General features: G+C 53.8%; 1 protein-coding gene across 2 annotated transcripts in view; it reads left to right on the top strand.

Annotated features, from left to right (window-relative positions):
• The window catches only part of TRIO (trio Rho guanine nucleotide exchange factor), a 356,120-nt gene extending 342,731 nt beyond the window's left edge, over positions 1 to 13,389 (top strand). For both annotated transcript variants that reach the window (XM_069556151.1, XM_069556152.1), the window contains exons 49-57: positions 123 to 370; positions 2,277 to 2,415; positions 3,393 to 3,420; positions 3,625 to 3,787; positions 4,069 to 4,190; positions 5,467 to 5,545; positions 7,490 to 7,690; positions 10,312 to 10,450; positions 10,963 to 13,389. In XM_069556151.1, the coding sequence (XP_069412252.1) occupies positions 123 to 370; positions 2,277 to 2,415; positions 3,393 to 3,420; positions 3,625 to 3,787; positions 4,069 to 4,190; positions 5,467 to 5,545; positions 7,490 to 7,690; positions 10,312 to 10,450; positions 10,963 to 11,511 (1,668 nt within the window). In that variant the 3' untranslated portion in view covers positions 11,512 to 13,389. The remainder of the gene's footprint in view (positions 1 to 122; positions 371 to 2,276; positions 2,416 to 3,392; positions 3,421 to 3,624; positions 3,788 to 4,068; positions 4,191 to 5,466; positions 5,546 to 7,489; positions 7,691 to 10,311; positions 10,451 to 10,962) is intronic.
• The last annotated feature ends 996 nt before the right edge of the window (positions 13,390 to 14,385 follow it).

The raw sequence follows: 14,385 nt of genomic DNA, 5'->3' as shown, positions 1-14,385 counted from the left end.
GTTGCTTCTAGAGCAATCTTGATTGTCCGTTACTTGATTGTCAGCACGCGGACGAGCGCTTCGGCGTCCTCAGACCCCCTTTCAGTTCCGCTCTGCCTTTCTGTTCGTCTCTCCCCCTGCAGAGTGAAAGCAGCAGCAGTAGCAACATCTCCACCATGTTGGTGACACACGACTACACGGCAGTGAAGGAGGATGAGATAAACGTCTATCAAGGAGAGGTCGTTCAAATTCTGGCCAGCAATCAACAGAACATGTTTCTGGTGTTCCGAGCCGCCACTGACCAGTGCCCCGCAGCCGAGGGCTGGATTCCGGGCTTCGTCCTGGGGCACACCAGCGCAGTCATCATGGAGAACCCTGACGGGACTCTCAAGTGAGTAGGGGGGCGAGGGCGGTGCTGAGCGCAGAAGAGGCCTCGGGGCCCTGGAAGGGTGATGCCCGTTGAGAGAAAGATGTGCTGTGCTCTGCGGAGCAAGTTCAGGTCTAAGCACCGTGTGGAACCACATAGTGACAGTGGGGTGACCTGTACCTCTCAGACTTAACACTGTTGGTGGTGGTGGCGACGGTGGTGTTTGGTCACTCAGTCGTGTCTGACTCTTTGCGACCCCATGGACCACAGCACGCCAGGCTTCCCTGTCCATCACCGTCTCCCGGAGCTTGCTCAAACTCAGGTCCATTGAGTCAATGATGCCATGCAACCATCTCATCCTCTGTCATCCCCTTCTCCTCCTGCCCTCAATCTTTCCCAGCATCAGAGCCTTCCAATGAGTTGGCTCTTCGTGTCAGGTGGCCAGAGTATTGCTTCACCTTCAGCATCAATCCTTCCAATGAATAATCAGGGTCTATTTCCTTTAGGAGGGACTGGTTTGGTCTCCTTATTCTGATGTTTCTTTTAATAACCTGCATTCACACACACACAGCTTTTTTAAGCTGCTAGGTAGAGCACGATGGTATTTAGTTCCCAGAGGTCTTGGGCTGGGGGGTGAGGACTTTCCACGGCCCCCTAACATACACCAGGCGTGCTGGGGGTGCATCAGTGAAGACCCTCGTTCTGTAGCTGCAACTAAAGATCACGGGATGCTGTTACCATCAAGCCTTAGATGTACTTGATCACTTCAGTCAGGAAGTGAAAGTGAAGTCGCTCAGTCGTGTCCAACTCTTAGCAACCCCATGGACTGCAGCCTACCAGGCTCTTCCGTCTATGGGATTTTCCAGACAAGAGTACTGGACTGGGGTGCCATTGCGTTCTTCGTCAGTCAGGAAACTTGGAACCAAATTTGCCGCATCAAATGTTACTGTAAAGAAACCTGAATTCAGGTGCTGGTCTCCAACTCTCCCCTTCCCTAAGTCTGTCTGATGACAGGAGAAGCCAGCCAGGCAGTTTCTGGGGGTGGGAGCTGTACAGAGCTGCGGTTTGTAAGCCTCCAAAGACCAGACTTGCATCGATGGCGGTCACCTTCCCCTCCAAACATGGAGCTGCCCTGGCCGGGTTTGCAGCCCAGTCTGGCCAGCATTCCAGCACTGCCCCCAAACCTCTGGGCTCAGTGCCCACACCCCATGAGACATCCAGGCTTGAGTTCAGCCTACAAAGAGCCCATCTCCCACAAGAATCCCTTGCCCTGTTTTTTCTTGATGCATGGAAATATTTTATTCTAGTATGCCACTGAAGAATCCTATTTTATACTTGGTTTTCTCAAGAATATTCCCAGGCCATGTTTTCAGGTTCTCCAGAGAAATAGTTACAGTAGGGGGTGTGTGTGGTTGGGGAGTGGTTATTATGAACATAAGGATACTGGTGAGTTCAGATCTGCACTGGGGCCAGCAGAAAACCAGTGGTGCAGGCAGAATGCTGGAGAAATCCTTCTTGCTCAGGGAGGCTGGGCTTTTTTCGTCCAACTCAGGCCTTCAACTGAGTGGCTGCAAGGCCCACCACACCACAGAGGGCAGATGACTTCACTCGACCCATTACAGTTTTAATCTCATCCAGAAACACCCAGATTAATGTTTGACCAAATATTTAGATCCATTCAAGTTGATGCATAAAATTAGCCATCACAGACATCTTTATAGTTTAATCTTTAAAACTTGATTTAAGAAGCTGTCAGTCTTAATCAGTGAGCATCACAGAAAAGTTTTCCTTAGCAGAGATCACTGCTGTAAAGGAATCTCAGTCATCCTGTATCCATATAAGACACTTCTCAGCTTCCCTGATGCCTCCAGGAGTCATTTGCTGAACACCAGGAAGGCGTAATACTAACAAGATGTCGTTCTCCCCCTAGGAAGTCAACATCTTGGCACACAGCACTCCGCTTAAGGAAAAAATCTGAGAAAAAAGATAAAGACGGCAAACGGGAAGGCAAGTTAGAAAACGGTTACCGGAAGTCTCGGGAAGGACTGAGCAACAAGGTATCTGTGAAGGTGAGCACGGCGTCGCCAGGAGGCTATGCACCTCAAGAAGCGACAGGGGCTGGCCCCAGCACAGGAGGAGGCATGGACCCGGGGCCCGGCCTTGCCCAGCAGTGACCCGCCTCCCTCTGCCCTGTGAGCAGACCCAAGGGGCTTTGTAGGGGGCTCATGGGGACAGAGTGGTCCAAGTACGCTTAGGTGTTCTGAGGAGCCAGGTGCATGGGCGTGCACCTCAGTGGGCGTATGCCTGGCGCAGGAAGAATGCTGCTCTGCTCCCAGGGAAGTGTGAGTCCTTCAGTCGTGTCTGACTCTCTGTGACCGCATGGATTGTAGCCCGCCAGGCTCCTCTGTCCGTGGAATTCTTCAGGCAGAAGTACTGGAGTGGGTTGCCGCTTCCTCCTCCAGGGAAATCTCCCCAGCCCAGAGATGAAACCCGGTCTCCTGCATTGCAGGCAGATTCTTTACCACGTGAGCCGCCAGGGAGACAGATTCTGGATCCTCGGAAGCAGACAGAGCACAGGGCGGCTGTGGCCCAGAGCGATGTTCACTGGCTACAGTGAATCCCCTCGGCGGGTGCTCCAGCCCACATGACTCCTGTAATCAGATCGCCTTAAACCTGTGCAGGTTTTGCCTGGAGAGCAAGCCAGCATCTCCTGAGGGGAATTTGAGGCCCCGGCTCTGAGCTCTGGCTGTTCTGCAGAAGGAGGGGGTCCAGGGACCCACAGAACTCAGCCCATAGGATGGGCAGAGGGGGCATCTTTGAGTTTTTGGTGTTTGTGAGTAGGAAGAAAAAACTATATTTGGGTGACACGAAGCTTCCCAGTGCATTCAAAGGCAGTGGGAGTGTGGTCGATTTTGATTGATGCCCAGGCAAGCTACATCGCGTTTCCTCTTACCTTTCAAAAATAACTGCAACCCTGGAATGAAAGCAACATATCTCAAAATAGCTCATGTATTTGGTTAATAACCTTGTGATTTTTCCATTTCAGCTTCTCAATCCCAACTACATATATGACGGTGAGTCCTGTTCTTTTTCTTCTGGTGTTATAGAGCATAGGTCTAGGGAGCATTTGGGGACACTCGAGTTTACCTTGTGGACCCAGGTTTTCTGTGGAGCTCTGGGCTTGGGCAACATCTCAGGCCCAGAGGTTTGTTGGGGGAGGTTGGTGGGCGCCAGGCAGGGGCCGGGCGTCTGGCCTCACTGACTCCTTTCTCACGCAGTTCCCCCAGAATTCGTCATTCCCTTGAGTGAGGTCACGTGTGAGGCAGGCGAGACTGTTGTTCTTCGATGTCGGGTTTGCGGCCGCCCCAAGGCCTCCATCACCTGGAAGGGCCCTGAACACAACACCTTGAACAACGATGGTCACTACAGCATCTCCTACAGGTGAGGGAGGCCCCCTGGGGGTCCATGTCTCTGGCAGTGAGCATGACCTCGTTCCACCGGGAGCCCCACGGTCAATTCCCTGGGTCCCCTCAGCCCTGGGACGCCTCCCCTGAGGGGACGTGTTGTCCCTGGCTGGGCAGCTAGGGTTGGAATCCCACTTGAAATTGCCCATCAGCACTGAAGCTCCTTGTTTCCTGTGACACCGCAGGAGAGAGGTTGGGGGGCTGGCGTGGGGATGGGGGCAAGCCTTTGTGAACGCCCTGGGCCCTCCCCTGCTGCAGCGACTTGGGAGAGGCCGCTCTGAAGATCATGGGTGTGACCACCGAGGACGACGGCATCTACACGTGCATTGCGGTGAACGACATGGGGTCAGCCTCGTCTTCAGCCAGCCTGAGGGTTCTAGGTGAGCTGCACCCCGAGCCCCCCCCCCCGACAGCCGACGTGTCCTGAGAGGCATGACAAGTCACCCGGGGGCTGCAAGGAGCTGGCCAGCCTCTGGGAGGGTGACTGCGGGCAGGGGCGGCGCTCAGTAAAGGCTTCTGTCCACGGCCACTGAGCTCGTGAGCCTCTGAGGCCAGCCTCCAGGTGGGAGGAAGGCATTCTGTGCTCTTAACACTCAAAACACACTCTCATCTCCAACATCTCCCCTGAATGTTCAGTTGATGCTTTGATGCTAAGAGGACCTATTCTGAGTTGGTCTCATGCAGAATGAAAAAAAAGTAAAGAGGGGAGTGTGGGTGAGCCCCGTGCAGGCTCTGTGCATCCTAGACCCTACAGCCCTGCCGGAGGGTATGTCCTCCCAGCCCTGAGCGCAAGGCAACCCTGATGGGACTAACGCACTCGCAGAAAGGCCTGATCTCGCGCCTCTGCTCAACTCTGAATTGCTGGAGGCAGAACCTGTATCTTAGGTCTTTTAGAATTTTTGTTGCACTTGATGTATGTAGATGCTTAGTGAGTGACCACATACCGCCCGATTCCCAGCTGCCATTTCACAGGAGGCCACTGTGCGATGCAGGGCGGCTAAGGTTTCTCTTGGGTCCTCCAGCCACAGCAGCTATAGGCAGCTGCTTTCAGGAGTGAAAATTAAAGAATTAAATAAATTTTTAAAAAACTAAGAATAAATAGAAGAGCTCCAAGGTGAATTGAGTCCAGGAGTGCTCTATGTGTAGATAGTACGTAAAATTGTCTTAGAACTTTTATCCCCTGTATCTTAACCCACATATATTTTAACCTAAAGTCAGAGAAAGGAGGGGTTCCTGTTTTGGGGTCACAGCATAAGAAAGGAAGGAAAAAACCTTGAGAATAAGCAGTGTTCTGATTTTTAAAAGGTGTCATAGAGGTTATACAGGTGATTTTTTTTCTTTCAATAAGTCACTAGTGCAAGGGAGTTTGGAGAGACAGAAGACTATTTATTGCAATAGGCTTACAGAAACGGGAGTGGAAAGATAATGGAAAAGCAAGTGTGTGTTTATTTCCATCACTTAAAGCCGTCTTTGTCTCAAACCGGGTCCCAGCACACACGCAGCGTGGACCTTATTCTTCTGACCCATCTCTGTACCCTCGAGCCTCAGTTTAGACCCTTAGCAGCCCCTCCGGCCACCACATTGAACTCAGGGCTCCAGTCTCCACCCAAGAGGCGTCCCGCTCACCAGGCTCAGGGAGATGCTCCTCTCTTGCAGGTCCAGGGAGTGATGGCATCGTGGTGACCTGGAAGGACAACTTTGACTGCTTCTACAGCGAGGTGGCCGAGCTCGGCAGGTACGGCAGCACACCGGGGGCCCTCCCAAGCCAGCGGCGCAAGAGACAGAGCTCCGCAGGAGCACAGAGAGAGTTGGCACGTTCTGCCAGCAGTTGGAAGTTAGGCATTTTGCATCTGGAATGTAACTGTTAACTACCTTTCGATATTAAACACTGAGAAAGTAAGAGGACAGGTCCAGTGCAGGCACCCAGCAAGAGTTAAGGCTTTGTACCGTGAGCCCTCCAGGGATGACGGAGTCGCTCTGGCTCTGCGTCCAGGGCGGCACCGGCTACGCCCTGTCCTCAGGGGAATCCAGGGGAGTGTCGCTCAGACCCTTTCTGATGGGACATAGTTCATGGAATCCCATTGAGGGAGGTTGAAGCTGCCCTTCAGGTCTCAGCGGTACCTGGAGATTTATAGCACGAACCAAGAGGGGGCTTCAACCCAGAGGGGTGTTTCTCTGCAGATGGCAGCCAGGGCTTAGGCTGGCAGGACGTCATGTGGCAGGAGGGGGGTCGGAAGCATGACTGCCCAGCACGTTCCTGTTTAAAAGCTTCCCGGGAAGCCTCCCAGCAGCCGGGGGTACACCCCAGGGGCCTCTCCTGGGTGTATCCTGCAGTGGCCAGCTGCAGGGATCCATGCACCCGCCTATGTGGATCAGCCCGCTTTGCCGGTCAGTCGTCCGTCATGCCCATCAGTCCTCTGTCGCCACATGAGGCTCAGCCCTGCTGTCCGGAGCAGCAACGTATCACTTCGTGCCACATGCCCCTGACAAGGCAGTTGCTCCCTTGGTCCCTCCTGAGCCTGGCCACCCAGCCACCCATGTGTCTGGCCTCTCTGCACATAGATGTCCACCCTGGGCTTCCTCATGTGATGGCAGAGCATCCCAGGAGCCAGAAGCAGGAGCTGCAGCCTCTCAGAGCGCAACAGCAGCGCTCTCTCCATAGTCTGTGGACAGAGCCAGCCACCTGCCAGCCCAGATTCAAGGGAGGAGAATAGACTCCACCTGTCCCTAGGAGGGGGCTTCCCGGATGGCACTGGTGGTACAGAACCCGCCTGCCAATGCAGGAGACGTAAGAGATGTGGGTTCGATCCCTGGGTCAGGAAGATCCCCTGGAGGAAGAAATAGCAACCTGCTCCAGTATTCTTGCCTGGAGAATCCCATGGACAGAGGAGCCTGGCGGGCTACAGTCCGTGGGTCGGACATGACTGAAGCGACTTAGCATGGCATGGCATGGTCCGTGGGAGGAGGAGCCCCAAGTAGCATGCCCACAGCCCCGTGTGGCGACAGAGGACTGACCAGCACATTGGGCTGAGCCCCTCCCTACTCTGCCCCCGGCCACAGAGTTACATCTGTCCCTCACATTCCCTGCCCCGAATCTCATCCCACGAGGGCAGCAGGCTCAGACTCGAGGGCCCAGGGCCTTGCTACCTGGATCCCGCCAGGGTGCAGCTGAGGCTTCTCTGGAGTGGCTCGTTGGGTGCAGCCCCAGAGACCACAGACGAGAGACGAGTGGGTTAGCAGCCCTGCACGCACGTCCTGCAGCAGCAGGACAGCCGTGGTGATGGCAGGGGACACGGCTGCCCAGAGTGGGGGCGTGGGTGACAGGAGCCGCTGAGGAGGCCTCTCTACGCTTCTTCACACGCTGAGGAAGGGTCTCCGCGAGAGCAGAGGTGGAAGCTGCCTGGGCCGTCAGGAGGTCCCTGCTGACAGAGGTCAGAGAGTGGAGAAGTCACATGGCTGCCTTCTCAGGAGACGTCTGTCCCCAGGACGGGGAGACACAGAGTCGCAGACGCGGGCAGCTCCCTTCAGGCTGTTATATGGCCGCAGCCCCTCTGCTGGAGGGGAGACCAGGGCTGCAGCTGGGGAGGCCGTGCGCATCCGGTCCGCCTGGGTTAACGGAGTCTTCCCTCCGTGACCCAGTCGGCGCACTCTGAGAGTGCTCTTCCCACCTGCTTTCCAGGGGCAGATTCTCCGTTGTGAAGAAATGTGATCAGAAAGGCACCAAACGAGCCGTGGCCACTAAGTTTGTGAACAAGAGGCTGATGAAGCGTGACCAGGTCACCCACGAGCTTGGGATCCTGCAGAACCTCCAGCACCCACTGCTGGTGGGCCTCCTGGACACCTTCGAGACTCCCACCAGCTACGTGCTGGTCCTGGAGATGTGCGTACACGCTTTGCCCCCCCCCCCCGCTCCCCCTGGACCCCAGCCCCCACTCCTGACCCCCAGCTCCCCCTCCTACTGGACCCCAGTACCCCCTTCTGGCCCCCCCACCTTCCCTCCTCCTAGCCCCCAGCTCCAACACCAAGTAGTCTTGCTGTTTATTCTCTCAGAAGGATAGGAACTGGGATTTTAGAATTCACAGAACTTGTGAAAACATGTCTCCTATCAGAATCCACAGTTTTAGAGCTTTCCAGCAATACTTGAGGGAAGTCTCTGTATGAGCTGCCTGATAAGGCAGCGTACACCTAGCATCCAAACACCCCCACCCTGACCCAGGCTCCCGTGGGGTCTCAGCCAACCTGGTGATGCCACCGGCTTCCCTTGGGGCCAGACCTCTGCAGACCACACCCCTGCTCATGACCTCAGGCTACCCTGATCCCCTGTGTCTGCCAGGCTGGGGGGCACCTGGACTGGGCTGACTCAGACCTGCTCCTGTCTGCCACTTCAGGCTCCCAGCTCAGGCCTGGGGCCTGTCCGGTCCTTCGCAGAGCTTGTCCGGTCCTGCAGAGGGTGCTTAGACGGGAGGGTGAGGTGGCCTCACTGAAGAGCGCAGTCTGGAGGGGGTGGGTCCCCATGACACACCGGGCTCTGTGTGCTTTCTCAGTCAACACATGAGTCGTTTAAAGATAAGGAGTATGGAACTTACGACCTGGGAGCAGGCGTCGTCGGCCAAGAGCAGCTTTCCCCCTGGGGGTATTCGGCAAAGTCCATAGACGTCTTGCTGCTTGCCCGACATCCCATGACAACACAGGACACAGAGACACAGAATCACTGGCCCAAAGTGTCCGTAAAGCCAGGATGGGAGCCTGGACCCTAGAACGTTCTGGTCTCTCTGAAACACCTCGTCACTAAGCTTTATTTAAATTCCCGTTCCAGGTTTCTAGAGGGAGTTCACTTCATACACTCACTTGGGATTATGACTTCACTTCCATTGGCCCAAGCAAACCTCTTGCGCCGCTCCCTAGTTCCCGAGGCGCTGTGGGAAGCGAGTATCTCAGATCTGGCCGGCGGGGACCTGCTCCTCGCTGCCAGTGTTCCCACAGGGACCTGCTCCTGACTTTCCGTTGGTCATGTTTCCTCACAGGCATGCTGCCCTGGGCCCAGGTCCGGCCTCAGCCCCTGACCCCAACCCCCAGGGAGTCTCCCCGCCCCGGGGTCCTACTAGAACGTCACCATGGGCCTGTTCAGCCCCCTCGCTGGCCCCGGAAACCTCTCAGATGGCGGAGGGAGTAAGCTGGCCCTCCCCAGCTTCCCCCAACACCGCGTCCTGGGCAGAAGGCATGTCAGTGGGCCTGGGCCTGTGGCCTCTGCTCCTGGCGAGTCTCAGCTGCCTGAAGGGCTATTGCAGGGCTCAGGTGGTGTCCAGGTGGAGACCTGGCCTCTGTGGGCCCTCAGGACCTGGGAACCTGCCTTCTGGCTGTAGAAGCTTAATGCCCAACAGCCTCTGCTCAGCTATTCCCAGGGAAGACAAAGAGGCCTAGACTCCTTATCAGGATCTCCTGCAAGCCCTCAGATTCCGTTTTAAATTTGCAGCATTCAGCTGTCATTTCTTTCCACTGGAATACTAAATGGTTGGGCCTCATCGTACTATTAATAGGATTTATTTTCATAACAAGCTACTTACTACCGAAGTTCCCTTGATTACTTGTCATTACCAGACAGTTGGCTGATCTTTCTGTAAATTTCTGTGTAGCAAAGAGACAACACATCTCAGCCTGGTGTTCAGAGAGGCTGGAACCAGACTGCCTCCTTGCAGTTCCAGTCTCCGTTACGAGCTGTGTGACTTTGGGGAAGTTACATACTTTCCCTGTGCCTCAGTTTCCCCATCTGTATAAAAGGGGAACAATAAAACCCTCTTCCCAGAGAGCTGTCGTGAGGATTAAGCGAATGGTAGAAAGCATTTAGTCCCTGGCACAGGGCAACTCTGTATAAGGGTTCTTTAGAGTTAAGTAATTTCACAGTAGGCAGACTCTGAGTCCAACGTGAAGCCCACTTTATTTATATTCTCTCATTTAGCCATCACATTCCCCATTTTACAGTTGTCAAGACTGAGGCTGGGGGAGGTGGTCTCACGTTATTCCCTCCCCAACAGAGTGCTTGCTAGGTTCCAGGTCGTGTGCTCGGAGCAGGTCTGAGTCCAGCCTGCTGGGGTGGGGTAGGCAAGAGGGGCCTGGGTGCGCCCATCTGCTGGGGTGGGGTGGGCAGGGGGGCCTGGGTGCACCCATCTGCTGGGGTGGGGTGGGCAGGGGGGCCTGGGTGCACCCATCTGCTGGGCTGGGGTGGGCAGCGGGGCCTGGGTGCGCCCATCTGCTGGGCTGGGGTGGGCAGCAGGGCCTGGGTGCGCCCGTCTCTGCTACCAGTTCCCTCTGTGGGCTCCGGGTGCTTCGTGACAAGGTTAAGAAGGCATCATCCTGTTGATCCTGTGCTGCCTCCGTGTAGAGGTGTGGTCCCCAAGCGTTGCTGGGACATTGACAGCGGGGTGCAGAGGTGACATGTGCGTCGTGGTCCCTCTAAGTGGCTGACTGACCCCATAACGCGGCCGCACACCCCTCCCTCTGCAGGGCTGACCAGGGACGGCTCCTGGACTGCGTGGTGCGGTGGGGGAACCTCACGGAGGGGAAGATCCGGGCGTACCTGGGGGAGGTTCTGGAAGCTGTGCGATACCTTCACAACTGCAGGATAGCGCACCTGGACCTAAAGGTGAGCGGGGCCCCAGGGACGGGAACGCTGGGTGACCTCAGCGCATCCACGTGGGACACGACGCCCGCTCCCGGGCCGTCCTCTGAATCCTCGGGGACTGGGAGAGACGCACGACGCCCGCTCCCGGGCCGTCCTCTGAATCCCCGGGGACTGGGAGAGACGCAGGGGTTAGGAGATGGGAACTCGGATGAATAATCTCTGCTCTAGAGCTGGCTTTTCAGTAATGTAAACAAACTGGAACATAGTAGACAAACGTGAGATCTGCACATGGTTCATAGAGTTCCTGGGGTGGGAACAGGGCGGGGTGACGGAGGCAAGGAGGCGCAGTGTCGCCGTCGATGGCAGGAAGGAGAGTGAATCCCAGGCTTTGCATGGCAGTGGCCCTCAGAAGTTCCAGACTGGAACGAGTCCGTTTTGCACGTGAACAGTCGACCTTGTAGATTCCCAGAGAGCCCCAGCCCAAGAGCGGGGTGGCGGGAGTCCCCTGACAGCTGTCTTATCCTGTCTCCCAGCCCGAGAACATTCTCGTGGATCAGAGCTCAGCCAAGCCGACCATCAAGCTGGCTGACTTCGGAGATGCCGTCCAACTCAACACGACTTACCACATCCACCCATTGCTGGGGAACCCCGAGTTTGCGGCCCCCGAGATCATCCTGGGGAACCCAGTCTCCCTGACCTCAGACACGTGGAGCGTGGGCGTGCTGGCATATGTGCTTCTCAGCGGCGTGTCCCCCTTCCTGGATGACAGCGTGGAAGAGACCTGCCTCAACATTTGCCGCCTGGACTTCAGCTTCCCAGAGGACTACTTCCAAGGAGTGAGCCAGAGGGCCAAGGACTTCGTGTGCTTCCTACTGCACGAGGACCCCGCCAAGCGCCCCTCGGCTGCGTCGGCCCTCCAGGAGCGGTGGCTGCAGGCGGGCCACGGCCACGGCAAAGGCGCGGGCGTCCTCGACACGTCCAGACTGACCTCCTTCATTGAGCGGCGCAAACACCAGAACGACGTTCGACCTATCCGTAGCATGAAAAACTTCTTACAGAGCAGGCTTCTGCCTCGAGTTTGACCTGTCTTGAAGTCCTTTCTCATTCTCTTTCACCTGCCAATCAGCCGTTAAATCTGACTTTGTTTGTTTTTTGTTTTTTTTTTTGGAAGAGAAAACAATAAACCGACGACGTAAGCAGTCTGCTGCCCGATTGTCCCGTCGTGTGACACTGCGTGCGTTCCCGAGCGAGCCGTGCTCTGCAGCTGCCTGGGACTCGGGCCACAAGCCCTGCGGGGTGTTGGGGGCTGGGGGTGGAGGCCTTCTGGAACACTCTGCAAGAGCGGAGACAGCATTGCTGAGTCACAGTCTTTTATTCAGGTTTCTGCAAAAAAAAAAAAATTTAAAAATAAAAAGAAACTTTTTTAAATGAACATGAATAGCATTTTGCAAATTGAAAACATTTTCCAGGATTTATTCAAGGAAACAAATGCCTATGTTCAACCACTGGTGTTAACGAACAAAACAAGATACTGGACACCTCTGGGGAAGAACCCCCTCCACCCTACCCCCAGCGGCGGCCTCGTCCAACTTGGGGGTCCCCCTGGCTCTGAGCTTTTTCCAGCTGCCCCGTCTGTGTGCCTCTCACCAGGACATCAGACTGGGCTTCTGAAATGTGCGTTCAACCTCAAACTTTTGCATAAAAATAGAATGAATCGTTTTGCTCTGATGAAATGTAGGCCTTACTTGTACATAAGACTGGTCCTGCCTTCGGTCTGTCCTTTCTCCCCACCCCTGCCTTCCCACCCACCGCCCGGGGCTTCCTTTAGGAGGGGTCCAAGGGGTCTGCCCATCCCCGAGGAGGTCAGGTTGGGTCCTGCCCTGCTACCCCTTCCCCACCCCCCGCGTCCCACCCCCTAAGCCGTCAATCAGATTGTTGAGCAGTATACAGTCAGATGAAAATACTGTAAATGCACTCATTGGGGGTTGTTTTTTTGGTTTTGGGGTTTTTTTTTTTTTTTGGTTTTATTTCATATCATGTGCAATGTTGTGGCTTTAACATTTTATGCAACTATTTATGAAGACCTCTGTTGTACCTGTAATAAATATATAGAAAAAGCACATATTCGTACAGTGAGATTTATGGTTTTTGTGCGTGTGTCAGGGGCGGGGTGGGGGGTGGGGTTCGTAGCCCTGTGTCATCGGTTCAAGGAGACAACTCTTGGTGAAATTTGTCAGTTTTGAGGACTGTAAAAAGTGATTTCATACTCTGAATATAAAACTGGATAATAGGGTAATGTTTTAAATTTTATTATGCTATTATTCAGAATGCCAAAGTATTATTTTTTTTCCCAAAATCAGTCTGGACATTTCCTACTTTTTAGACTTTTTGACATTCAACTTTCTGTACAAAAATTGGCTGGATTTTGAGCTTTTGGTAAGAAATAAATGCCAATTAGGCACCAGCCACCTCAAGGCTGGCTTTGATGTCTGTGGCACTGTAGTGTGGGAGGCCCTCAACAAAAGACGCTGGGTTTCTGAGCACGCTTGAATTTTTCTGGATGTCTTTTTATCTTTGTTGTGTGAAATACACTTAAAAAGACCAGCCCGCTTCCCAAGCCAGCCAGACACCTGGGTCTTCAGCCATAAACTGGCATAGTTCAAGCTTCGCAGCTTCCAATGTATTTTTATTTATTCTTTTGTTGAATTTTTGTTTGTTTGTTCCTTGTAAAATTGTACAGAAACTTTTTAAAAGAAATTGGATTCAAAACTGGATGTGTATTCGTAACCTCACAACTTTTATTTGTGTATTGTTTCTTTTTATTATTTCAGTTAAATTTTTACATTATTTTGCATGTATATTTCTTTGTACAGAGACCTTACATGTTTACACAGTATGATGTGATGTAAATATTTTATTTTGCCATCAGTTATTTTAAAAAATTAAACATATTTGCCTGATGTTTGTGTTAGACCTTTTATTTGAATTGGTCACTGTTGAATCAAAAAGAGATGGATGAGGGAAACCCTGAAGGGGAGGCCTCTGCTTAGTCAGGAGTGGGCGTGGGGAGAAGAGTATTCTGGATTGGGAACCCACTGTAGGTCACATCCAGAAAAGGGAGTCAGATGAGGCTCCTGCAGACTGGTTCACAACCCAGCCTCAGAAGAGACCTGTTTGTAACCCAGAACATCAGCTGACTGTTTACAGAGAAGCTGTGCCTGTCCTGGTTAGAGTAACTAAGACACCCCTGGTTCTTAATGAACACAGAATCCGAGCAAAGGAAAAAGCTGTTGCATACTGGCCACAGAAAAGCAAAACTAACATTCAGATGGATTTAAGAACTTGAAGGGCTTCCCAGGTGGCACCAGTGGTAGAGAAACCGCCTGCAGATGCAGGAGACTTAAGGGACACGGGTTCGATCCCTGGGTCAGGAAGATCCCCTGGCGGAGGGCACGGCGACCCACTCCAGCATTCTTGGCTGGAGAGTCCCATAGACAGAGGAGCCTGGCAGGCTACAAAGTCCATAGGGTCAGAAAAAGTCGGACATGACTGTAGTGACTTAGCCCATGCATGAGGACTTGAAACACTTAGGTTCAAGCACGTGAATTGGGAGCAAGCCCAAGAATCCGTGCCTGCAAAGACTCCCCAGGGGTGGCCGCTGCCTGCCCCTGATATCGGTCTTCTTTCCTGACCATCTCTGTCATCTCTCTTGCTTTGATTCCTTTCTGCTGCTTTTTTTTAAGTTGTTCCCCCTGCAATGGTGACTTTTTCCTTGGCGCACTAAAAAAGTTTTACTTTGCATCTGTTTGCTAAAATCCTAGAGTTAAGACGCTGTGTGAGAAGATGACACTTGTGCTAAGACCCCAAGTCCGGGCACGGGGAACTGGCTCTCTCAAAGGTGTGTGTGCTTCCTCTGGGTCCCCGGGGCCAGTAATGTCCTGTGGGCTCCGGAGGAC

The sequence above is a fragment of the Ovis canadensis genome, chromosome 16 (assembly GCF_042477335.2).
Source record: "Ovis canadensis isolate MfBH-ARS-UI-01 breed Bighorn chromosome 16, ARS-UI_OviCan_v2, whole genome shotgun sequence".
Lineage (NCBI taxonomy): Eukaryota > Metazoa > Chordata > Mammalia > Artiodactyla > Bovidae > Ovis > Ovis canadensis.
Note: the sequence above shows the minus strand (reverse complement) of the source record. Positions and strands in the feature narration are given on the sequence as shown.